Source organism: Tamandua tetradactyla, chromosome 16, assembly GCF_023851605.1.
Source record: "Tamandua tetradactyla isolate mTamTet1 chromosome 16, mTamTet1.pri, whole genome shotgun sequence".
Taxonomy (NCBI): Eukaryota; Metazoa; Chordata; class Mammalia; order Pilosa; family Myrmecophagidae; genus Tamandua; species Tamandua tetradactyla.
Genome location: NC_135342.1, coordinates 34,711,668 through 34,738,450, shown reverse-complemented (window position 1 = coordinate 34,738,450; position 26,783 = coordinate 34,711,668). Strand labels below are relative to the sequence as shown.

General features: G+C 35.8%; 1 protein-coding gene across 2 annotated transcripts in view; it reads left to right on the top strand.

The window, feature by feature from the left end:
* The window catches only part of DPY19L3 (dpy-19 like C-mannosyltransferase 3), a 113,133-nt gene that overhangs the window by 6,113 nt on the left and 80,237 nt on the right, over nt 1–26,783 (top strand). For both annotated transcript variants that reach the window (XM_077132273.1, XM_077132272.1), the window contains exons 3-4: nt 21–154; nt 21,130–21,220. In XM_077132273.1, the coding sequence (XP_076988388.1) occupies nt 21–154; nt 21,130–21,220 (225 nt within the window). The remainder of the gene's footprint in view (nt 1–20; nt 155–21,129; nt 21,221–26,783) is intronic.

The window sequence follows — 26,783 nt, the reverse complement described above, 5'->3', positions numbered from 1 at the left end:
CTGTTTCCTTTTTCTAAAAGGTTATACCAATAGAAGATTATGGAAGATTCTGTCATTGACAATTGGTGGAGCCATTGCCCTTTGTATTGGACTTCTTACATCTGTCTACCTTGCCACTTTACATGAAAATGATTTATGGTTTTCTAATATTAAGGTATGGGGTTTTTATGGCCAACTATGATTTGCTTTTCATTGCATTCAGTAGTTGCCCAGTAGATGAATGACCCACACAATGCAGTTTTGCCGTAAAGAATCTAACCGCTTAATGGGTTTGGCTATAAAGACTTTTATGTTTATTATTTTAAAAATAATATCAGAATTTTTATAATCAAGTGAGATTTCTCTTTTTCATTAACTTACTCCAGTTATGCAGCAGTTACTGGATTTTGAAAAATCCGTTGTTTTTCTAATTGGATTGTGAAAAACATTTTTCTTAGTGAAATCAAATAGAAGAAAAAATATCAGAGTTTATCATATATAGTAGGGTTGAATATTGTTTTTTTGAAACTTTTAATTAAATTTACGTATGTGCAAATCAGGTCACAGTATAAAACGTAATTTTTACTATGGGTTACAGGAAAAAAAAGAAAGAAAGAAAAAAACCATGGTTCTAAACCATGGAGTCTTAATCTGACTTCATACATGGACCTCAGGGTCTCTGTGGCTTAATTTTCATCAGCTTCTTAGAAAGAGCTGTGCCTCTTTTTAAACACCAATTTCTTGTGTTGTCTCTGTCTCTCTCTCTAAATTTCCAAAAGCACTCTTGGCCTGTTCTCAGAACTACTATATTATATAAGAAAACTTGCACATTACCAGCATTAGACTGTTTTTGATTCAAAATGTCAAAATCTTTTACCTTATTTACTAGCCATGCTTTAAGGATTTAATTACTGACAAAGGTAAAACAAAACTTATCAAAGGCTGAAGATGTTATCATCTAAGAATATTAAAAAAATGTGCTTCCAGATCTTAAAGGCAGTTACCAAAGTGAGCATTCCAAAGTATTTTGAGCCTTGGTTACTGGGCTGGTTTGAATCTGTGGTGAACCTTAGCAAACTAGAAAAGTTACATTATTGGATTGATTCTCCAGAGGAGATTACTTTGAATATCAAGTTTAATTTATATTAAACTTCTGGTATGTTTATTTTTAAAACCAGCCACATTACTTTCTAGATACGGCATGATTTTATATACACAAATTATCAGGCTACCAAAGAATAATAACTCTTATCCTTCAGTGACAGTTTTTCTTATGAGCAGTTATCCTCACCTGTATCTCTTTAAAATGGAGTACTTATGAACAGGTTCCCTAGAATTAAGCAATGTAATGCTTTTTATTAATACAGATATTTTGAATAAAGGCTCAAATATCCCCATGAACATATAGCTAAAAGTAAATGCTAGTAACTGAAGAGTAGACATTCTGAAGAGATCACATAATTTGATTATAAATTGTAAGTCTAACTCCTTACTTGAAAGGTTACAAGCGGCATTACTAGTGTCCCCCCTAGTTCTTGGGGGGTTCTTGGCTTTACCAGTACATGATGATGTATTCTTTTTCATTTGGGTTCCACTGAGTTAGTTCCTGCTTTACCCTGTGCCATTCTCCTTGTAGGGAGTCCACTAATCTGGATTAAGACCCTCCATGGTTCAGTTTGTCACCCCTTAATTAAAACTTAACACTTTGAAGAGGACCTTCTTACAGTAGGTTCACATCCACAGGAACTAAAATTAAGAGCTTGCCTAACTTGGGGTACGTAATTCAATCTAACATTGCAGTTGAAAGGAAAGAATTAACAGTGATGACCTGCTTTCTCCCATTTGCTTATAGATGGATGGATGTGCCATTCACTGTGATAATGAACACTATTAAGGGAGCAGATCTGGGGAACAAGACAGGAAACGATGAGTTCAGGTTCATTGTATTAAGTGAGACACTTTCAGAACAGTCTAAGTAGAGATATGTCCTTAAGGAAGCTAGATTTATGGATTTGAAGGCATGTGTTCCATCTGTGTTGGAAATGGACATTTTCATGTTACCAGCTTATATATATGTGAGTGAGATTGTTTCAGGAGTGTAGAGGGTGAGAATAGCAGGAGAGCCTTGGCCAGTTTCTGTCTGTGCCTTAGATGCCATCTGGGAGAAACTACAAAACAGGCACATCCTCTTGACAGGTCTCCCCACCCACCATCCTATCCCTGAAACTTATGGTTGAGCTCATTCTTAATTACATTTTTTCTTCTTTACACATGCAGTAACTCATAGCATAGATTTTTCCTGCCTCACAAAATCCTCTGATGTACTAACTGTTTCTCAAGCCTGATGATAGCTCTGTAGAGGCATTAGGTTTATTTTTAAGCTTGGAATATCTAGACCAGTGCTATCTGGTAGAACTCTCTGCAGTAAAGGAAATGTCCTGTACCTGCACTCTTCAATGTGGTAGCCGCTAGCAATGTGGCTATGAAGTACTTGAAATGTGGCTAGTGTAACTGAGGCACTGAATTTTTTATTTTATTTAATTTTTATTTGCATGTTAGCTCAAAAATGTATATTCTTTTTTGGTCAAAAAACAATGGAAAATTATAGCATTATTGCTCAGAGATCTTACTTAGCCAAAGTAAAAGCTCATTTTCAGAGTTTATATGCCTTTATAAGTCTACTCTTATAGTTTATACCATTTTTGTTTTGGGGGATTATGAGAATATTTGAGAAGGATAAATCTATTTTTCTTTAATATTTGTAAATATATTATAACTTATTTTTACCAAAATTGCCAGGCTAGTTTTTTTTTTTTGCATGGGCAGGCACAGGGAACCGAACATGGGTTGCCAGCATGGCAGGAGAACTCTGCCTGCTTAGCCACCGTGGCCCACCCACTAGGCTAGTTTCTGATGAAATAGTTTGTTTCTTTTGAATACTTTGAATTAGTTGTAATTTATTCAAAGTAAAATTCTTGCTTCTGAAAATGGACAAGTCACACATTGGTTTTATACATTCAGAATATTTTAAATGTTTACAGCGACATGTTAGTATTTGAAAAGTGGGAACCTTGAAAGAGTAACATGAAAATTTGAAGGAGAAGACATTCGTAGTAAATGATCATAGAAAATCTCTATGTAATGTGCTTTCTCGGCATATTTTTTTGTTTAAAAAGTTCTTTTTCTACTTTCATAATCATTATATTTCCCTTGCCCAGGAATCAAAAGTATTAGCAATTTTTAAAAATAGCCTTTTAAAATTTAAAAATAAGCATTACTGGCTTATGCTGAAGGGCAATACTGGCTTATGCTGAGGGGCAAAATCAGCACTCTGAAACACTGGGAAGAGCCTGAAGACCAGGTAGCAAAATCCTGGGAATGGGTGTGAGAACTAATAGCCTTTATTGAATATATACTACATGCTTGGCATTGTTTTGGTGCATTTTATAAATAGTTTATTTAATCTGACTGTTTCCGAAGACTAAATGCTTTAATTCTGATTTTTTTGCTAATGTAACCTGCTTTTTTGCTGCCCTTTACATAAATGAAACAAATGAAAAGGGCAAAGCCTTTACAGTGAGTAAGAGCCTGGTGTATCACTGGTGCCCAATAAGGGAACCTTGATTGTTGAGTTACCTCTGGGCTGAAGGAGTGGGGTAGGCAGGGAGAGGGAGAGGCCAAGGCTGGGATAAAAGATCTGAGTTGGAACTAGGGCAGAAGGATACAACTTTTGAACATTTTAACATGAAAAACATTACATATTAGTACGTTACCCTTAACAAAGTCTGTTTTCATTTTTCCCTTCCATTCTTCCTCTATGTGGAAATGAAAATTTTAACATGAAAAGCATTACTTGTTAGTATGCATTACCCTTAACAAAATCTTTTCATTTCCCCCTTCCATTCTTCCTCTATATGTTTTACTTATCACCCCAATAGTTTTTATAATCTGCTTTGTTTATCTGATATTATATCATATTCATCTTTAGTTATATATTTTCACAAACTTTTACAATTAAAATGTAAATAATTATGGTTGTATAATTTTTGAAAGTTTTTATACTCTTAAATTCTTCCACTGTTTCCATATTCCCTTATCATTGAGTAGATTATTTCTACTTTATAGTTAAACTCCTAAAATTACTTAACTCCTCATTTTCAAGTGAGAATGTAAAGATATTAGCACCTCCTTTTCTTGGAATTACCTTGGAGCAATTAGGAAAATAATAAATAATCACAGTCTATCTCTGATTAAACTAAGAGAGAGCTGTTATCTGGGCTACAGTAGATGATGAAGGACTGCCAAATCCAGTGAAATTCAAAGGAGCGTAGAAAAGTACTGAAAGAAGAATCTCAAAGCTGTAGATTTTGGATAAAGCCAGCAAAGCATAGTTCTCCAGCATTACCGGCTTCTGCTGAGGGGCAAAATCAGCACTCCAAAATACTGGGAAGAGCCTGAGGACCAGCTAGCAAAATCCTGGGAATGGGTGTGAGAACTAATGGCAGGTGCTTTTCTGGGAACACATGTTGTGAAGTAGAAGTAAGTTTAGCAAGCTGAAAGGAGTAATTACAGATACAAACCATACTTGTTGAATGTGGAATTTAAGAGGATAAGGATAAAGAGAGCTTGCATTTTGTACAGCTCTGAAGCTTGCCAGTATGTGTTGGCGAAACGAGAAGACTAAAGAGAACTCTCATATAAGTGACCTGCAGCATAAGGAAAATTCTTACGGGCCTGAGATGTGACCCTGGCCTCTTCCCTACATGAGCTTCCTACAAGTAACTGGTTTAGTAAGAACTTGACACATTCAGAAATGACTCATAATCAGAAAGGCACTAGCACAGGATCTGTGCAATCACATTTCTGGAAAAAAGGGAAGAGAAAAAGAAACAACAGATGAGCAGTCACTAGAAAAATTTTGCAGCCAATCACATGAAGGTTGTGCTCAAAAGTCACCATAATTAAAACAAACAAAGCATTTGCCACTTGAAAGATGAACTTAAAGCAGAAATATGAAAAGATATGTACCTTCTTCTAGACTGTATGGGAAGAGAATAAAAGGAAATGAAACATGAACTGGCAGAACTTAGGCAACAAATATAATTAAAAGCTATAAACGTAATAAAGGTTAAGACCATATTAGAAGCAGCATACAACAGATCAGAATTTGTAGAAAGTACAGAAAGAAATATTGGGTAGGATTAAAAAAGTATACAGAAGTCAATGAAATTAATAAAGTATTAGAGGATGATAGCTAAGGAAGACAAAGAACAACAAGTATACACATAATTTGTGTCCTAAAACAAGGAAGTCAAAACAATGAAACAGAAAGTAAAAAGTCTTAAAGATATAATTCACAGAAGTTAACCAAAACAACATTTAAATTTGTAAATTGAAAGGGAACTCTGGGTCCCGGTAAAAAATTGCCCTAAAATAATCAATGGAATAAATAAATAAATAAATAAAATAATCAACGGTAGTACATAGTTCTGTGATGTTGCTGGACTTAAACAAAACAACTTCATGCGTCCATGTAAAAATATCAAGTAACTTCTAGGGGGAAGCAAAGGTCAATCTGTCTTCTGACATTTCCATCATAAAATTGAATGCTGGAAGACTATGAATGATGCTTACAGAGTACTCAAAGAAAAGACATTGATTTGCATATTTTAGTCCATTCATTCCATCATGTATAAAAGCACCAAAACAACTTTTTTGATAGTGCAAAATGTGTTTTTTTAAGAATACCTGAAGAAATTGGTAGAGGAAAAACTGTCTTTTTTCAAAGAAAAATGTAAAAAACAGTGGCAGAAAGAGGCTTGACTTTAACTGTATGAATAAGACTCAATAAACAGTTACATCACAAACTGTAAATGATAAACCTTAACAATGTACTGATAACACAAGTTAGAAAAGGAGAAGGGAAAGAGGAGGTAAGAGATGGTGGAAGTATCCTCATTTCCTTATCTGTTATAGCTAAAGATAAAAAAAAATTCATTTAAAACTGTTAAGTTCAGAAACAAAGATACTGCTGAGGAAGATGTAGTAGTAAGCTGCAGGATTAAGTCTGTCCACCAGAACAGCTATTAAACAGGCAGGAACTGTCTGAAACAATTATTTCAAAACTCCAGATTCCAGTAGAACACTGTACAGTATCCAGGGAAGAGTGGGAAGAAGAGGCTAGTATATTACAGTAAAGACTAGAAAGGAAATTGCTTTCTCTGTGTGGCAGTTACCAGCACCCATTCCCCACTTTCATAGTAAGCTGCTCTAGGATGCAGCCCCTGGCTTCTACTTCCCTAAGATCAGGGGTGGGCATGTTTGATCAATTGCTGACCCCAGCTTTTGATTTATGGCTTCAGATTGCAAAGGCAGCCATTGTTCCAACATGTCCTGGACAAAGGTGACTGATGAGATTATAGATGCTAAGTTTCTGCAGAGCTGTGGGGGCCAGCTCAAGAACTGCATTTGCAGGGCAGGTCAAGAAATTGCAGCTTTAGCGAGCTCTCGAAAACGTTCCTGGTATCCTTCCTGATCCCTTCCCCAAGGCAGTTTGGAGTCACTCTGTTCCCCTTTCCTGGGTCACTGGATTTGTTCTGGCTAGGGAAGACTGGCTTGGAAAACTCCTCTCTGGCATTCCTTCCCCTCCCAGAATTTACTTTCTGTGGTAGTTAGATTCAGTTATCAACTTGGCCAGGTGAGTATACCTAGTTCTGTTGCTGCGGACATGAGCTAATGGTACGTGAACCTCATCTGTTGCTGATTTACATCTGCAGTCAGCTAGGAGGCTGGCCTGCTGCCATGAAGGACGTTTGACTTAATTGGCTGGTGCTTAAATGAGAGACACAAGGTAGCACAGCCTAAGCAGCTCATCATTCCTCATCTCGGCACTCGCAGCTCAGCCCAGGCCTTTGGAGATGCAGAAAGAAGTCACCCCGGGGAAAGTTGTTGAAACCGAGGGACCTGGAGAGAAGGCCGGCAGAGACCATCCTGTGCCTTCCCACGTAAGAAAGAACCTCAGTGGAAAGTTAGCTGCCTTTCCTCTGAAGAACTAACAAAATAAATCCCCTTTTATTAAAAGCCAGTCCGTTTCTGGTGTGTTGCATTCCAGCAGCTAGCAAACCAGAACACTTTCAGATGAAAACAGCTTGAGACAACAAGGAAGGCAATGTAAGAAAGTATTGCAGCAGATCACCTGGGGCAAAGGGTTTCCTCCTTTAAACACTGGAAAGAAGGGGAAGTTCTTTCTCATGGGAAAGAGAAAGGGCATTCATATACCTCTAAACAGGGTAAGTCCAAAGCATCTAACAAGCACGAGCCTAGACAAGATGCAGGCCCAGAAAAAACAAGGAGTACCCTGCACATCGCACTTGCTGTGGGCAAACTTTCCTGATAGAACGGCTGACACTCAAGAAAACTTCTGCCATATCACCAGCTTGTTACAAAATCAAGAAACAGTCATATCAGGGAATAAATCCCAACATTAACATTTAAAATATTAGAATTTACAGTGTATAACAAAGAACATAAGAAAAAGGAAATAATGATCCATCCAATGTATAAAATTTTCTGGATAAAAATCCAGAAAATACCAACAAGACCAAACTGTGGACATAACAAACAAAGACTTTAACAAAATGACATTAAAAATGCTCTAGAATAAGAAGAAAAATACAAAGAAAAAACTAAGGGATATCAGGAAAACAAAGAATGAACAATATGAGAATCTTAGTAAAGACATAGAAATGTTTAAAAGGAGCCAAATAGAATTATTAGAGTTGAAGACCGTGATAGCTAAAAATGAAAAATTCCCAGGAGAATTTCAGTAGCAGTTTGGGACTGGCAAAAGAAAGAAGCAACAAACTCGAATACAAGACGATTGAAATGTGTCAGTTCAAGGAGCAGAATGAAAATAGAATTACGAAAAGCGAGAATAGCTGAAGAGATCCTTGGGACACCATTATGCATACCAATATGCTCACTGTGGTAGATCCAGAGGGAGAGAAAGAGTATTCAAAGAAGTAATAGCAGAGAGCTTCCCAAACTTAGCAAAAGACACGAATATGCACATCTAGAAAGCCAAGAGAACACCAAACAGAATATACATGAAGAAAAACATACCTCATCATATTTTGGTCTAAGTGCCAAATTCAAAGCACAAGGAAAGAGTTCTGAAAGCTGCAAGAGAAAAACATGTATGTACAAAACAGCCACAGTTAGTCTGAGTGCCGATTTCTCATCAGAAACTATGGAGGCAAGAAGGCAATGGGTTGAAATATTTAAGTACTGAAAGAAAACTACCAACAGATAATTTTATGTATAGCCAGATTTTCTTTCAAAAATGAGGGAGACCAACAAATAGGAATAGAAGCTATGGTGTCTGTACTTTGGGCTGTACTAAGTTCCGTATGCAAATAAATGTGAGAACCTCATGTAAGCCAAACTTAGAGCTAATTGCACAATATCCTTTAACACCTCTTCCAACCCCAAATATATTGCCCTGTTGTGTCACTTGGTGACTGAAATTCCCTAAAAGAAATTTAGATGTGCTCTATATTCAAGGTCATGGCTTAAGTGAATTAGGTGAAAAGGAGGTCAAGGAGGAAGGGCTGTTGAAGATTTTTTCCTGTTAGAGAGGAATACATGCCCTAGAGGTACTCTGATTTAAAAATATATATATACATATTGAATATGAATTTAAAGAATAATTTGACTAGGAAAATGTTTGTAAGCAAATAGCTTAGCCTTCATACATTTTTGGTATAAAGCTGTGAACTTCATAAATTTGTAGAGCAAAATGTAAAACAAATACAAGAGGAAAATAAAGAACTTTTACTAAAAAAATGGAGAGATTGAGATGTTCCTAGATAGGCAAAAGCTAAATGAGTTCATCACCGCTAGACCCAGTCTACAAGCAATTGTAAACAGAGTTCAGACAAAAGCAGAGATACTAGAAAGTGGTTCAAAGCAGCAGAAAGAAAGACCTATGGCCAAGGTAACTATTTGGGTAATTATAAATGCCAGTACTGTTTATTGTATTGTATATTTTGTCATGTGATTCCTACAGATGCCCGAATGGAAATGCATTTAAAGTAACAATAAATCTATGGTTTTGGATATACAATGTAGAAGAAATATATAAATGGTAACAAGTACAAAAAAGTGGGAAGAGAGGGGTATAGGATGAGTGTGTGTTGTATGCTATTGAAGTCAAGTCAGTATCAAACTAAATATGATTGTTCTATATTTAGTATGTTAAATTTTAACCCCATGATAACCACAAGGAAAATATATGAAAAATACATCCAGCTGGAAATGAGAAGGCATTCAATATGGTACAATACACACACACAAAATCAAATGAACATAAAAGTAGGCATTAGCAGAAGGAATGAGGAACAAAAAAAATACATGAATTACAAAAACTAACAAAATTGCAGAAGGCGGCAATGTTTCTTAGACTTTACACCCAAAGCATCAGCAACAAAAGAAAAAAAGGATAAATGGGGCCTCTTCAAAATTGAAAATTTTGTGCCTCAGAGAACTTTATCAGGAATGTAAAATGACAACCTACACAATGGAAGAAAATATTTGGAAAAAACAAATATCCCATAAAGTCTTAATATCTAGAATATATAAAGGAATTTTTTCAACTTAACAACAACAAAAAACAGTTAAAAATGGACAAAAGGCTTGAATAGACATCTCTCCAAAGAAGATATACAAATGACCAAAAAGCACATGAAAAGATGTTTAACATCATTAGCCTCCTTTTGGGAAAGAAGTTGCTATATCACCCAGCAATCCCACTACTTAGGTAAATGCCCCAAAGAACTGAAAACAGGGACTCAAGCAGATATATGTTCCCCAGTGTTCACAGTGGCATTATCACAATTGATTAAAGAGGAAAACAACCGAAGTGTTAAACCAACTGATGTAGGGATAAATGAATATGGTATATGCATACAATTAAATATCATTCACCAGTAAAAGAAATGAGGTTCTGATACTTGTGACAAAGTGGATGAACCTTGAAGATACCATGTTGAGTGATATAGGCCAAACACAAAAGAACACGTTATCTCACTTATATGAAATCATTAGAGTAAGTCAGAATCTAGAATATAGGTTACCTGAAGGTGGGTTGGAGATAGGGAATAAAGGAGTTAAGATTTAAAATATACAGAATTCCTTTTTGAATGATGGAAATGTTTTGGTAATGGATGGTGATGATGGTAGCACAACATTGTGAATGTAATTAATAACACCGAAATATATTTGAATATTGTTGAAAGGGGAAATGTTGGATTGTATATGTGATAAGAGAATAAAAATTAAAAGAAGAAATCCATGAAACTGTACAGCACAGTGAACCCTAATTTAAACGATGGGCATTAGTTAATAGTACAACTGTAAAAATGTGCTTTTATCAGTTATAACAAATGTACCACAACAATGCAAGGTGTTACTCATAGGGTGGTATAAGGAAATCCTGTATTTTATACATAGTTGTTCTGTAAACCCACAATTTGCCTAATAAAATTATTTTTTAAAAAACAGGTATAGAAAAGGAAAATAATATTAAATAAAATTAGATGGGAGGAAGTATGAACTTAGGAAGAGTTTCATTACTCTTAATAGGAAGTCAATGAATACTATCCATAGAAATAAAAAAGTTATGGGTATAAAGGGACACACAGAAGAGAAAGAAAACTTACAAATTATTTTTATGAGGTAAACATAACACACCAAAACTGATGAAAAGAATATAATTATAGTCCATCTTCATTATTCCTGGATTCTTTATTCACAGTGCTTTCTTGGACAGTTGCAGTGCAGACATGCGTAGCACTGTGAAAAATTTGAGTCACCAGACAGGACAATCCCAGCCAGGGTTGAAGAAGGCAAAGCTCTGTCCTCTTGTTTCAGCTCTCACACTGAACAGTTTAAAGGTTGTTCTGAAGGCAAGGATACTGTTTCTAAATGGGATTAAATGAGGGCAGCCTTTAAAAGACAAAGAACTTCTTGGAGAATTTGAGGAAAATTTCATTTTAAATTTAAGTTCAAATTTAAGGAGGAAGCAAAATATATAAAGTGAAACAAAAAACACCTAAAACAAGGTTACATTCTTTTTATCAGTTGATGAAATATTGCGAGTAGATACTAGAAGGAACCTAACCTTGTTTTTCCCGTAAGGGCAGTGATTCAGTATTCACTAATTCAGTGTTTTCAGTTACTGTATAGAACGTAAGTATTGCAAATAACAAGCAGTGATTGTGTATAATCTAGATAATAAAAATGTGAAACAGACTAATCTCATTTAAGTATATTGGTGCAAAAATCCTAAATAATACTAGTAAGTAAGATCCAGTGGCACATTAAAAGTATAACGTGCTAGAATGAGTCGTTTTTTTGCCAGGAATGTAAAAATGGTTTATTGTAAAGAAATCTGTTAGTATACTTGCTCAGTAATTGTATTTGTACTTTAAGAGATGCAAAAAAAGAAAGGAAGGTATTTAATAAAATTTAGCATAACTCCATATTAAATTTCTTATTAGAACTCAAAATACAAGCCAACCAAATCAGTCGCATAAAGGACAGAAATCATGTGATAGTCTCAGTAGACACAGAAAAAGCATTTGACACAATCATCATTACTTCATGAAAAAAAAAAGATCAACTAGTATAGAAGGGAACATCCTCAAACTGACAAAGAGCATCTACGAAAAACTCACAGCTTCATACATTCAGTGAAAGATAGAAAATTCTCCCCCTAAGATCAAGAACAAGACAAGTATGCCCACTCTTGCCACTGCTATTCAACATTGTACCAGAGGTTTTAGCCAAGGCTGTTAGGCAAGAAATGAAATAAAAGGTATTCAATTGGAAAGGAAGAAGTAGAGCTTTTCACAGGTGACACGATCATCTGTGTAGAAAGTTCCAAGGAATCCACTAAAAAAACTATTAGGGCTAATAAACAGGTTCATTGAAGTTGCAGGATACAAGATTGGTATGCAAAAATAGGTTTTATTTCTCTGCAGTTAACAACAAACAGAAATGAAATTAAAGAAACAATTCCATAGCAACAACAAAAAAAACTAAAATAGGAACAAAGTTAACAAAAAGGGACGAAACTTATACCATGTTGGTGTATTGAAAGACTTGTTAAGCTGACAAGTTATTCTACAGATTCAGCACAATCCCTATCAGAATCCCAGCTGGAATTTTTGCGGATATTAATAAGCTGATCTTAAAATTCATACAGAAACTCAAGGACCCCGGGATAACTAAAATAATCTTGAAAAAGAAAACAGTTTAAGGACTCACAAGTCTGGTTTTGCCTTGCTGCAAAGCTATAGTAATCAAGATAGTGTGATCCTGGCACAAGGCTAGACCTTTAGATCAGTGGAATAGTATTGAGAATCCAGAAATAATCCCTTATGTTTATGGTCATTTGATTTTTGAAAAGTCAGAAAAAATAGTCTTTAGTAAAAATAGTTTTTTCAAATAATGATCCTAGGATAACTAGATAGTCACGTGCAAAAGAATGAAGTTGAACCCTTCCTCATACCATCCACAAAAATTAACTCAAAATGTATCACAGACCCAAAACTATAAAAATCTCAGAAAACCATAAGATAAGTCTTCATGGCCTTGGATTAGGCATTGGTTTCTTACAATGTGATACCAAACTACAGGCAACAAAAGAAAAAATAGATAACTTGGACTTCATCAAAATTTAAAACTTTTGTACTTTAAGAACACCATTAAGAAGGTAAAAAGGGGTCAAGATGACGGCTTAACAATGTGCGTGTTTTAGTTCGTCCTCCAGAACAACTACTAAATAACCAGAAACAGTACAGAACAGCTCCTGGGGCCATGTCAGAGACCAGACACACAGCGTAACCCAGTCTGGACCAGCTGGACCAGCTGCGAGCACCCCCCCAACCGTGAGTTCCCAAAGCTGCGGCAGCCAGTGCCCCTCCCCCACAGGCTGCTTTCCAGAGGGGAAAGGAAAGGACTTTACCAGCAGCAGAGACTGGGCACAATCAAACACCAATTGTGGAACTAATTAACTAATTCTGACTACTAAAAATAGGCCCCCAGTTTAGGTGAACCTAATCAAAGCGGAGGTTGCTCATTTTTGCCCCGGCGCCAAGGGGGCAGGACTCACAGAAAAAGGGGGGAAAAAAAAGAAGGAAACAGAGGTTTTTGTGGCTGTGTATCTATAAAGACTTGACTGCCTCTGGATACAGCAGCAGGACTTTTCAGGCTGCAACTGCCCCAGACATAGGCAGAAGTGAGCTCTTTTGGGGGCTTGTCTGGAGCCTGTGCCTTCCCCAGGGGAGGGGTGAAGCCCAACTCAGGTGGAATCCCTCCCTCAAGGAATTCAGAACCCAGGACTTGGTAATTTGAAGCCATTAAAACCAGCCTACAACCTCTCCTCTGTCTCCACCACGCCCCCAGCAGGGTGAGTCTGCCAAAGTTAAAGGTACTGCATCATCTTATGCTGGTGGGACCTGCAGTCAGACGAGCACCACATACTGGGTAGGATAAGAAAAACAGAGTCCAGAGACTTCACAGGAAAGTCTTTCAACCTGCTGGGTCTCACCTCAGGGAAAACCGACGCAGGTGACTCTTTCCTCCTGATAGGAGGCCAGTTTGGTCTGGGAAAATCTGGCTGGGGTCTATAATATCTAAGTAGACCCTCCTAAATGTGTGTGGGTGAAAGGCACCACACAAGCAGGGCAAGAAACAAGAAAACAAGAACTGGAAAATTCTCCTCTGTTAAACAAAACTTAAGCTAAAGGTCCAGATAAAGCTGAACGGAATGTCAAAGAACAGATAGACAACAAATTCATCCAGCAAGAAAACCCTAGATAAAAGAAGTGAAAGCAACCTCCAGAATAAACTAATTAAGGTAATTAAATGCCTAGACGCCAGCAAAAAATAAGAAATCACACTAGGAAAATTGAAGATATGGCCCAATCAAAGGAACAAACCAACAATTCAAATGACATACAGAAGCTGAAACAATTAATTCAGAATGTACGAACAGACATGGAAAGCCTCATCAAAAACCAAATCAGTGAATTGAGGGAGGATATAAAGAAGGCAAGGAAAGAACAAAAAGAAGAAACTGAAAGTCTGAAAAAACAAACCACAGAACTTATGGGAATGAAAGACACAGTAGAAGAGATGAAAAAAACAATGGAAACCTACAATGGTAGATTTCAAGAGACAGAACATAGGATTTCAAAACTGGAGGATGGAACATCTGAAATCTGACAAGAAACAGAAACTATAGGAAAAACAATGGAAAAATATGAGCAGGGACTCAGGGAATTGAAAGACAATATGAAGCGCATGAGTATACGTGTTGTGAGTGTCCCAGAAGGAGAAGAGAAGAGAAAAGGAGGAGAAAAACTAATGGAGGAAATTATCACTGAAAATTTCCCAACTCTTATGAAAGACTTAAAATTACAGATCCAAGAAGTGCAGCATACCCCAAAGAGAATAGATCCAAATAGACATACTCCAAGACATTTAATAATCAGAATGTCAGAGGTCAAAGAGAAAGAGAGGATCTTGAAAGCAGCAAGAGAAAAGCAACCCATCACATACAAGGGAAGCCCAATAAGACTATATGCAGATCTCTCAGCAGAAACCATGGAGGCGAGAAGACAGTGGGATAATATATTTAAATTATTAAAAGAGAAAAACTGCCAAGCAAGAATTCTATATCCAGCAAAACTGTCCTTCAAAAATGAGGGAAAAATTAAAACATTTTCAGACAAAAAATCACAGAGAATTTGTGACCCAGAGACCAGCTCTGCAAGAAATACTAAAGGGAACACTAGAGACAGATACGAAGACAGAAGAGAGAGGTGTGGAGAAGAGTGTAGAAAGGAAGACTATGAGTAAAGGTAAAAAGAAGGAAAATTAGATATGACATATAAAATCCAGAAGGCAAAATAGCAGAAGAAAGTACTACCCATGCAGTAATAACACTGAATGGATTAAACTCTCCAGTCAAAAGACATAGTCTGGCAGAATGGATTAAAAAACAGGACCCATGTATATGCTGTCTCTACTCAAAGGACATGAGGCCAAGGACACAAATGGACATTTTACACATCAATGTTTATAGCAGCATTATTAGCAATTATCAAGAGATGGAAACAGCCAAAATGTCCATCAACAGACAGTTGGCTAAACAAACTGTGACATTTATGTAAGATGGAATATTATGCAGCTGTAAGACAGAATAAAGTTATGAAGTGTGTAACAGCATGGATGGACCTTAAGGACATTCATTACGCTGAATGTGATTAGCCAGAAACAAAAGGACAAATACTGTATGGTCTCACGGATATGAACTGACATTAGTAAATAAACTTGGAATATTTCCTTGGTAACAGAGAACATCAGGAGATAGAAATAGGGTAAGATATTGGGTAATTGGAGCTGAAGGGATACAGATTGTGCAACAGGACTGAATATAAAAACTCAGAAATGGACAGCACAATACTACCTAACTGTAATGTAATTATGTTAAAACACTGAATGAAGCTGCATGTGAGAATGATAGAGGGTGGAGGGCTGGGGACATAAATGAAATCAGAAAGAAAGATAGATGGTAAAGAGGGAGATGGTATAATCTAGGAATGCCTAGCATGTATAATAATAGTGAAATGTACAATGTACAAATTTTAAAAATGTTTTTGCATGAGGAAGAACAAAGGAATGTCATTATTGCAGGGTGCTGAAAATAGATGATAATTAATACTTTAAAATGTCACCTTATGTGTGAGACTAAAGCCAAAAATGTTTATTTGTTACAAAATTTATATTTTGACTAGAGCATTTCCTAATATAACTCATGTAGATAGTTTGATTGAATGTCATAAAAGTACTTGGAATCTCAGGTAGGGCATGAGATTTTGTTGGTTTGTCCAAAATGATGCCCCGATGAATCCCAGAGTGATTTGATCAGTGACTAGAAAAGTGTTTGCAAGCCCCCTTCGGGGAATGGTGAGAGTGGGGAGAAATTCAGCTTCCTCAAGTTGAATTCCTGATATTCTCACAAGCAGTGTAGACAACCAAAGCTATAGGCTGAGCCCCCAGTCTTGGGGGTTGTTCATATGAAACTTAACCCCACAAAGGATATGTCAAGTCTACTTAAAATTTAGGCCTAAGAATCACCCCCAAGAGAGCCTCTTTTGTTGCTCAGATGTGGCCTCTCTCTCCAGCGAACATGACGAGCAGTCTCACCACCCTCCCCTTCTCTGCGTGGGATATGACTCCCAGGGGTGTGGACCTTCCTGGCAACGTGGGACAGAGATCCTGGAATGAGCTGAGACTTAGCATCAAGGGACTGAGAAAAACCCTAGAATGAGCTGAGAATTAACATCAAGGGATTGAGAGAACCTTCTCGACCAAAGGGGGAAGAGTGAAATGAGACTAAGTGTCAATGGCTGAGAGATTCCAAACAGAGTCGAGAGGTTATCCTGGAGGTTATTCTTATGCATTAAGTAGATATCACCTTGTTGTTCAAGATGTAGCGGAGAGGCTGGAGGGAACTGCCTGAAAATGTAGAGCTGTATTCCAGTAGCCGTGTTTCTTGATGATGATTGAACAATGATACAGCTTTCACAATGAGACTCTGTGAATGTGAAAACCTTTGTGTCTGATGCTCCTTTTAGCTACTATATCAACAGAAAAGTAGAACATATGGAATAAAAATAAATAATAGGGGGAACAAATGTTAAAATAAATTTAGTTTGAAATGCTAGTGGTAAATGAAAGCGAGGGGTAAGGGGTATGGTATGTATAATCTTTTTTTCTCTGTTATTGTTTTATTTCTTTTTCTGTTGTCTTTTTATTTCTTTTTCTAAATCAATGCAAATGTTCTAAGAAATGATGAATATACAACTATGTGATGATATTAAGAATTACTGATTGTATATGTAGAATGGAATGATATCTTAATGTTTTGTTTGTTAATTTTTTTTAATTAATAAAAAAAGTTACAAAAAAAGGTAAAAAGACAACACATTTTTGTGGGGGAAATCATACATCTAATAAGGTACTTGGATTTAGGAAATAGAAACTGTTACAATTCAATCAGAAAACATAGATAGTTTTTCAAAGAAGATATACAGATGGCCAACAAATACATGAAAAGATGTTCAACATCATTAATCATTAGGGAAATGCAAATCAAAACCATAATGAGATACCACTTCACTTCTAGGATGTCTGTAATTAAAAAGGTAATAAGAAGTCTTAGCAAAGATGTGGAGAAATTGAATTTCCTAGATAATGCTGGTCAGAATGTAAAATGGTGCAGCTGCTTTAGAAAACAGTCTAGCAATTCCTCAAACCATTAATTATGGAGGATCCATAAGATCTAGCTTATTGCCCCTAGTTATATACCCAAGAGTAATGAAAACATATCTGCACAAAAACTTGGACATTAGTGTTCATAGCAGCATTATTCATAATAGTCCAAAAGTAGAAACCCAGGTGTTTATCAGCTGATGGGTAGGTAAATAAAATATGCTATATGTATACAAAGAAATATACAAAGAAGCGAGTTACTGATACAGTAACCTATATCTATAAAATGGATAACCCTTGCAAACACTATGCTGCTGAAAGAAGCCAGTCACAAAAGATCACATGTAACTCCATTTATATGAAATATCCAGAATAGGCCAATGTAAGGAGACCAAAAGTAGATGAGTGGTTGCCTGGGCCTAGGGATGCTAGAGGATTTGGGGGGTGGATGTCTAGGAAGAGCAGGGTTTCTTTTGGGGGCAATGAAATGTTCCAAAATTGATTGTGGTGATAGGTGCACAACTCTCTGAATATACTAAAGTTACTGAATTATACACTTTAAATAAGTGAATTGTGGTATGTGAATTATAGTTCAATAGAGTTGTTAAAAATTAAAAAGAATAATTTTGGTTTATTTAATTTTTTTGGACATACCATGTATACACCTCAGATCAGATGCCAAGACCCTGTTAGTAGGGAAACATAAGCACAGTGCTAACCAGTAAAACTTTCTCTGATGATAGAAAATTTCTGTATCTGTTCTGTGCTGTGTTGTATAGTATGTTAGCCACTAGCCGAATGTGCTCAAGAACTGAGGAGCTGGATTTGTAAAAAATGATTTGTTGAGATGAGATGTGCTTTATGAAAATTAGCCATTTTAAAGTGAGCAATTCCATGGCATGTAGTACATTCAGAATGTTGTTATAGACACTCGCTCTAGTGCCAAAACATTTCTATTACTCCAAAGTGATACCCAGACTCATGACTGCTTCATTGTGGGCCCAGTGAAAGTACTTGCACATCAGCAGGAATCTAACCTCCTCCAGCGCTCTGCTTGGCAGCTGTCATGTGTCAAGGATTTAATCAAATCTAGGGCAAGAATCATTCCATTGTAACAGATGGACACGAATTTAACCAGACAATAAACTATGCATGTGCTATAAATATGTTTGCTGAGGGCATGATTCCTTGTACAGAACTTTAAGAACAGCTGTCTTATCATGAGTCTAATTATTTGGGGGACAATTTTTATGGACAAAAATTATTTACATGTGATTTATAAAAACTAATTTAATATATTTCCTTTCTAAAATTTGATGTCATTTGCTTCAAAGGGCATAATATCTTTTGTGTGTTGCCTGCAACTTGCCTTATTTGCCTGAAAAGGATGCAGATCTTAATTGGGAATGGTCATTGTTTTCTTTGATGCTTTTTCCTGTTAGTGCTTCTGTTACATAGCAATATAAAACTGTTAAATGGCTTTAGCTGTACAGTTCTTTAAAATGGAATTCTTTTGTCTTTCTATATCTTTGTCATTATCTTCAGAGAAGTTTTCATTTTCTCAATAAACATTGTCTTCCCTATAGAACCTATGCAAATTAAAATATGGCATATTTGTTCGTTTTTGCATTCTTTAGAGGGTAACTTCTTGTGGTGTACATTTCCGTTGGCATGATCTACCAGGCAAAGTATAAATTGCTGTAAAACTGGAAAAGTGTTTGAATGAGTAAAGCAGATGTTCTCTTAGCATGAAGCAGATGTAAAACTTCCAAGTGTCTGTCTAATAAAGTATAGCATTTGGTTCTATACAGCTGGTGCCAAGATTACCAATTAATCATGTTTGAATGCATTTTTACTAATTAGGTCCCCCTCTGTTCAATATACATTCTGGGTATATTAAAGAGAGGGGTAAGCCACAGAAGCTTTCTGTTAGTACTTTGAGAGATTTCTTTTTCTCCATCTTTATAAAGCCAGTCTTTTTTTATTGTTTCATCATATTGGAAATGAAGCTCATACGTGTGGATGGATGACTGATTTGACTGTCCTGTTTGATGTGGGGATGTAGATTTGGAGTTAGGATGTCCCATTAAAGGCAACAATTAGTACCTTGAATACTTGAAAGCAGCTGGAGAGAAGAGGAATGTAATTAAACTTAATGTGTTCTTTTTTCTTATTTGCATGGTCAAGAGATAATCTTTGCTCATTTAACTTCAATTCATAGCCTCTGCAGTTCCTTGACTGAAGAGGGAAGTGAACATTCTAGGAACAAATGATACCAGTTTGGTTTTGTTATCAAAAGCAATAGGGCAGTTTTTCTCAAAGATTAAAGATGAGTAGATTAACATGACTGCTAAGAAAAATTGCTCTTACTGCCATGAAAGATACATCACCAATCAGTAGCAATTGTAAAAGCTGAAAAAGCAGTGTCATTTTATGTTGTCCTTTTTATGAAGCAAGTATGCCAGTGAGATTAATTTTCTTTCTCATGCTTGATTTCCCATGATAAATGTACTATCTGTCGAAGGAAATTCAATACATAATGAAGGTTTGCTGTCCCTCCCATTTTTCTTAAAAAGAGTTAATGGCAATAAAACATAATAGTTTATTTTAGGGGTCAATAATTGGATGTTTACATTCTTAGATAATTGAGAGTATTTCTGTAATACTTTATTCATGAATTGATCTGTAATGCTTTTTTTAAGATATTTAAAGGGGGGAGAAATGAATAAAATAATTGCCAGATCTGAAGCTAAATAGCATTTGAGTGGTTCGTTTACTATTTAAAAAGTAGGTGAAAGCAGTGGAAAACAAAGATGTACTAAAAGAAGTCCACTGAAAGATGTTCTGTGTTTATCGTCCTCCAAAACAAAGTTGAGATTATGGTGTATGGAATTGCTTTAATACAGTGCAGCATAGATAGAGTTACATTTTAGGACAATATGTTGCAGATTCTAGGACCTGGTTTTTTGAACGAAGTGAAAGAATATGTAATGACATAGATTATAGCTTTATGTTCATTTAAGTTTTTAAATGTGTCTGAAACATAGAATCTAAGAGTATTGATGGGATTATTCTAGAAAGTCTTCCCTATTATTACCAATTTTGAATTTAATAAAAGCATCTTGCACCCAAATTAACTATAGATACTGCTTTAAATGTTCATTTTTTTCTGAGATAGACTATTTATCTAAAAGTAGTTTAATTTATGTGTTCATTTACCTATATGAACATCTTGTTACTATAGTTCTGCTTGTCAAAGTAAAATTCATATGTAAAAGGTCTTCCCATTTTACCAAAAATACCTTATATTCTTAGAATAAAAATAAAAATTTGCTCCCATATAATATTGTTAGCTTTTAGACAGATGTTTAGTATAAAGTCCTTTCAGTTTGGAGGTTTTTTAAGACTTCCTATTTTTTTTCTCACTTGTAGTGTTCTGTTTTGTTTCTTTTAAATTTTAAAGTTTAGCTTTAACCTGTGTGAAAACAGAAGAAAAACTTTAACTCTGAAAAATCAACTTAAATGGAACTAGTTGTCTCCATTTTAAAAATACTTTTTATGAAAAAATTTTAAATATCCAAGAAGTAGAATAGTATAATTTTATATATACTAGAATATATACCCCCCCCCGCTCCATTAGTTATCAACCTTCATTCTTGTTTGCCAAGATTTCTTGAGAGGATATTTTCCAAGTTTTTTTCTATGTTAAGCCTGTAATTTCAGTATTCTATTTCCACGATAATAATAGATATAGATACAAAAACAAAACTCAGCCATGTGTACTGAGCAGATCTAACTCTGTTTCAGGAAGTGGAGCGAGAAATCTCATTCAGAACAGAATGTGGACTATATTACTCCTACTACAAGCAAATGTTGCAGGCTCCAACCCTCAGGCAAGGTAATTACAACTAATAGTTTCATTTGGGGCCTACTGTGTTCTTTTTGATATTTCAGTCAAAACATAATTTTGCATTAAAGCATTTAAAATGCTTTGCAGAACTTTTGTAGTTTTTCGTTAACATCTAGTCATTCCAGGAAAATGTTTAGCACTGAAAGAAGTTCTGTAGTACTTTATATAACTTTTCCTTCTTTGCCTTCCCAACTCTACTTTCCAAAATTAATCAGTTTGGGATTTCTTACTGATTTTTCTCATGATCTTTTGGAAGAGGCCTTTGCAAGTTATGGTAGTGTTGTCTAACAACAAGAGGCATTTGTGTGTTTCAAATGAAAATTAGATTTGGGTCTCTTCATTCCAAACTCTGCCTGTTCCTACCTTTAGTTTGCAATTGCCATTATTCCTACATTTCTTCTTTTCCTAAGTGGTTTGAAGCCCATATTTACCACTCCTCCAACTAATTGAAGCCCCCCAAAAAATCTCTCCTACTAACTGTAGGTTTGACATGCTTAACATGGGCACACATGAAAGAGAAATACCCATTTCTTTAGGCTTTGGTTAGATTCAGATTTGATTATTCTGGCAAGAATTCTTCATAGGTGAATTTTTGTGCTTCTTACTGTATACCATAATAAGAGACATGAAATATTTGATTATCTTTCTCATTATTCCATAAAAATTATTATTTCATTCCCATCAATGGCCTGATTCATCTATAATAAAATTAATTACCGGCTTTTCACTTAATGGTTTTGGCAGCCATTGGTGATTGTTATATCCCTATTTCAATATGGGTACAAAATAGTGATATTGCATCATTCTTCCTATATTTATTAGCTGACATTCTGTTATCTAGAAAACCTTTTACTCATCAACTATTTGGTTCCCTGAGATACAGTTTTTATAGGAAAGGTAGTATCAGTGTTGGGTTTTTTCCTCCGTATTTACCAGTTTTCAAAATTATGAGTTGCTTCTCTAGTGTCCTCTAAAGCACTGTTTCTTATTGGCGTGGGTGGGGGGCAGTTGTGCCCCCTAGGAGACATCTAGCAAGGTCTGGAGAGGTTTTTGGTCGTCACAGCTATGGGAGTTGCTGCTAGCATCTAGTAGGTAGAGGCCAAAGATGCTGCTAAGCATCCTAGAGTGCACAGAATGGTCCTCACAACAAAGAATTATCTTGCCCAAATGTCAGTTGTGCTGGGGTTGAGAAACCCTACTCTAAAGGTACATGGTTATTTTCTTCTTAGGTATCACTATTAACTCAGTGATTGATATTTCATTCATCTAAGTCACTTTCTAAGGTTTTTCCAAAAGAAAATTTCAAGCCTATAAAAAGCTAGAAAGAATCCTCTAAATGGATTTACTTCTGTGTGTCTGTCATCTAGCTAAAACAGTTACTAATTCATGACCTATCTTGTTTCCTCTATATCCTCATCCCCAGCTTGGATTATTTTGGAGTAAGTACAAGACTCACATTGTTACCTCTGTAAATATATCAGTATGTTTCTCTAAAAGATAGCAACTCCTTTTTATAAACATGACTACAATGTCATTATCACACCAAAACACAATTAAGAAATTCCTTACTATCAGATGTTCAGTCAGTGTTCACATTTCACAGATTGTCTTTGTCTTATAGTTTAATATGTATTTTTTATTGGCCCTTTTTGTAATGCAGCTTTTTCTTTTTAAATTTGTTTTCTTTTTGTAATGCATTTTATTGAGATATAATCAGACCCCATACATACTATACAATCACTGGCTCACAGTATCATCACATTTAATATTGTTTCTGAGATCCAAATAAAGCCCATACATTGCAGTCTTTGATATGTCTCTGTGCCATTTTGAAAGGATGTATGTACCCTAGAAAACCCATTTTTAATCCTAATCCCGTTTTGTAAAGGCAGCGTTTCTTCTAATCCCTATTCGGTACTATATGTTTGAAACCTTAATCAGATTATCTCCCTGGAGATGTTGATTCAGTCAAGAGTGTTGTTAAACTGGATTAGGTGGAGATGTGTCTCCATCCATTACAGGTGGGTCTTGATTAATTTATTGGAAACCTATCAAGACTAAATACTTTGGAGAAAGGGGGAGATTCAGAGAGAGAAGAGAAGAATGACAGAGCCACAAGAAACCTGCAACAGAGAACGCTGCAGAACCATGAAGTCCGCCAGCCAGGGACTTTTGGAGATGAAGAGGGAAAATACTTCCTGGGGAGCTAGAGAGGAAGCTAACAGATGATGCCATGTTTACCATGTGCCTTTCCAGTCGAGAGAAACCCTGAGTATGTTCACCATGTGCCTTTCCACTTGAGAGAGAAACCCTGAACTTCATCGGTGTTCTTAAATCAAGGTATCTTTCCTTGGATGCCTTAGATTGGACATTTCTATAGACTTGTTATAATTGGGACATTTTCTTGGCCTTAGAACTGTGAACTAGCAACTTATTAAATTCCCTTTTTAAAAAGCCATTCTGTTCCTGGTATATTGCATTCCAGCAGCTAGCAAACTAAAACAGTCTCTGTAAGTGTTGCCTTTGATCTCTAGGTTTCCTTCTATCTTTCTTGTAATTTTTTGTTGAAAATTCTGATTATCTGTCCAATAGAGTTTTCTACTTTCTGAATTTTACTGGAGCTCCTTGGAGTCATTTTTTTTTTCAGATTTAATTTTTTTTTTTATGTATGCTGTATGGTGGGGTCACATTTCATTATTTTTCCATATGAGTATCCCATTATTGCAGCACCATTTCTTGAATTTTTGTTTGTTTTTTATTAGTTTTTGTTTGTTTTGCTCGTTTGTGTTTTGGGAGGTGCATGGACCAGAAATTGAACCCTGGTCTCCCTCATGGCAGGCGAGAATTCTACCACTGAACTATCCTTGCAACCCCCCAGATTTTTTTTTTAGTTAGACTTATTAAAACATTAATAGAGAAAAAACATATAGTCATCTCAAGAGAAGCATAAACATTCAGTGAATGTTTATGATAAAGTCTTAAACTAACAATACAAAGAAACTTTTCTTAATCTGAAAAGTATATATCCAAAAACTAGCACTAACCTCATTCTTACTACTGAAATTTTAAAAGCATTTTCATTTACTATTAGGAATAAGTCAAGAATCTTCACTGCTTTCTTACTATATTGAATTGGTGTTCCCAACCAGTGCGTTTAATAGCCTGAGTTTACATTTTCTAGGATGTTCATATTAGCAAAGTCATACAGTATCTATCCTTTTGTATGTGGCTTATTTCACTCAGCTTTATGTCCTCAAGGTTCATCCATGTTGTCACAAGTTTCAAGACCTCATTTCTTCATACTGCTGCATAATATTCCATCTTATGTATATACCACAGTTTGTCTATCCACTCATCTGTTGAGGGACACTTTGATCATTTCTATCTTTTGGCAATCATGAACATCACCACTACAAACATCAGTGTACAAATGTCTGTTCGAATCACTGCTCTCAGATCTTTTGGGTATATACCAAGTAGTGGTATTGCCAGATTACAGGATAACTCAATATTTAGTTTTCTGAGGAAACTCCAAACTGTCTTCCACAGTAGCTGTACCATTACATTCCCACCAGCAGTGGATAAATGTTCCAATTTCTCCACCTTCTCTCCAACATTTGTAGTTTGTTTGTTTAATGGCAGCCATTCTTATAGGTGTGTGATATCATCCCATTGTGGTCTTGATTTGCATTTCCCTAATAGCTAATGAAGATGAATATCTTTCCATGTACTTTTTAGCCATTTGTAATTCTTCTTTGAAAAGTGTCTATTCATATCTTTTGCCCATTTTATAATTGAGTTGATTGTTCTTTTGTTGTTGAGTTGTAAGTTTTTTTATATATATACTGGATATCAAATCCTTATCAGATTAATGATTTCCTAATATTTTCTCCTATTGAGTTGGCTGCCTTTTCTCTCAGGATATTCTATATATATAGGATCATGTCATCTGCAAATAATGAGAATTTTGCAACTTCCTTTCCGATTTGAATGCCTTTATGTCTTTTCCTTACCTGATTGCTCTAGCTAGAACTTCTAGCCCAGTGTTGAATAACAGTAGTGACAGTGGGCATCCTTGTCTTGTTCTCGATCTGAGGGGGAGAGGCTTTCGATCTCTCGCCATTGAGTATGATGCTGGCTGTGGGTTTTTCATCTATATACCCTTTATCGTATTGAGGAAGTGTCTTTCAATTCCTACCTTTTGAGGTGTTTTTATCAGAAAAGGATGATGAATTTTGTTGAATGCTTTTTCAGTGTCAATTGAGATGGTCATGTGACTTTTCCCTTTTGATTTGTTAATGTTTTGTATTATGTTGATTGATTTTCATATATTGAACCACCCTTGCATGTCTGGAATGAGCCTATCTTGGTCGTGGTATATAGTTCTTTTAATTTATTCAATTTACAAATATTTTGTTGAGAATTAGGGAGATTAGCCTATAGTTTTCCTTTCTCATGGTGTCTTTGATTTGGGCATTAGAGAGAGTCTCATAAAATGAGTTAGGTAGTGTTCCTTTTTTTTCCATTTTTTGGAAGAGTTTGAGCAGTATGATGTTAGTTCCACCTGACCCTGGGCTTTTCTTTATAGGGAGGTTTTTGATGACTGATTCAATCTCTTTACTTGTGATGGGTCTGTTGAGGTCTTCTGTTTCTTCTCGAGTCAGCATGGGATGTTCATGTGTTTCTTTCCTCTAAGTTATCTAGTTTGTTGGCGTACAGTTGTTCATAGTATCCTCTTAGGATTTTTTATTTCCCATGATGTCATTTTCTGAGTCTCTTTTCCCTTAGCTCTTGTTAATTGGTAGTTAGCTCTAGAGGTTTATACAGATTCAGGCTCATTTTTCTGGCAAAAATGCTTCTTAGTAGATGGTATTGTGTACTTCCTGCTAGTGTCCCATTGGAGGCACCCAAAGGCTTTCAAAATGATCCATTCCTTTTTGTTTTTGTTTTGGGTTTTGTTTTTTTTTTTTTTGCTTTAGGCACCAGGAAATGAACCCGGGTCTCTGTCGTGGCTGGCGAGAACTCTGCCTGCTGAGCCACCATGGCCTGCGATTCATTCATTTTTAAGTTAGCAAATAGCCTTTCACCTAATGATTGAGCACCATTGACAATCAGTACATAGATTATTTTATTTCCATAAGGACTACAAAATGATGATACTAGTTCTGTCTTTTCTTCCTTGATTATTAGATGGAATACATCTCTAATGGAAAATATTTCCTCATCATCTCTTTCTTATTCTAAAGGTTCAGTTCATAAAGAAAAGGCAGGATACACATTGGTTCTTTCCCCTTGTTTGCTTTCAGGATGAGTTTATATATTCATGTTGCCCCCTTTCATGCTTTAGGAAGAAAACTGCTTACTGTATATACAGTTTTGTATATTGCTTTTTTGCACTTAGTAAAAATGTTTAGGATCATTCTAGAGTGGATTGTAAAGATATTTCCTACACGTTTTTATAACAGTATAGTGCTCTTTTGTATGGCTGACTGTAGTTTATTCAAATAGTCTCCAATTGATGGGCATTTGAGTTATTTCTGATCTTTTGCTA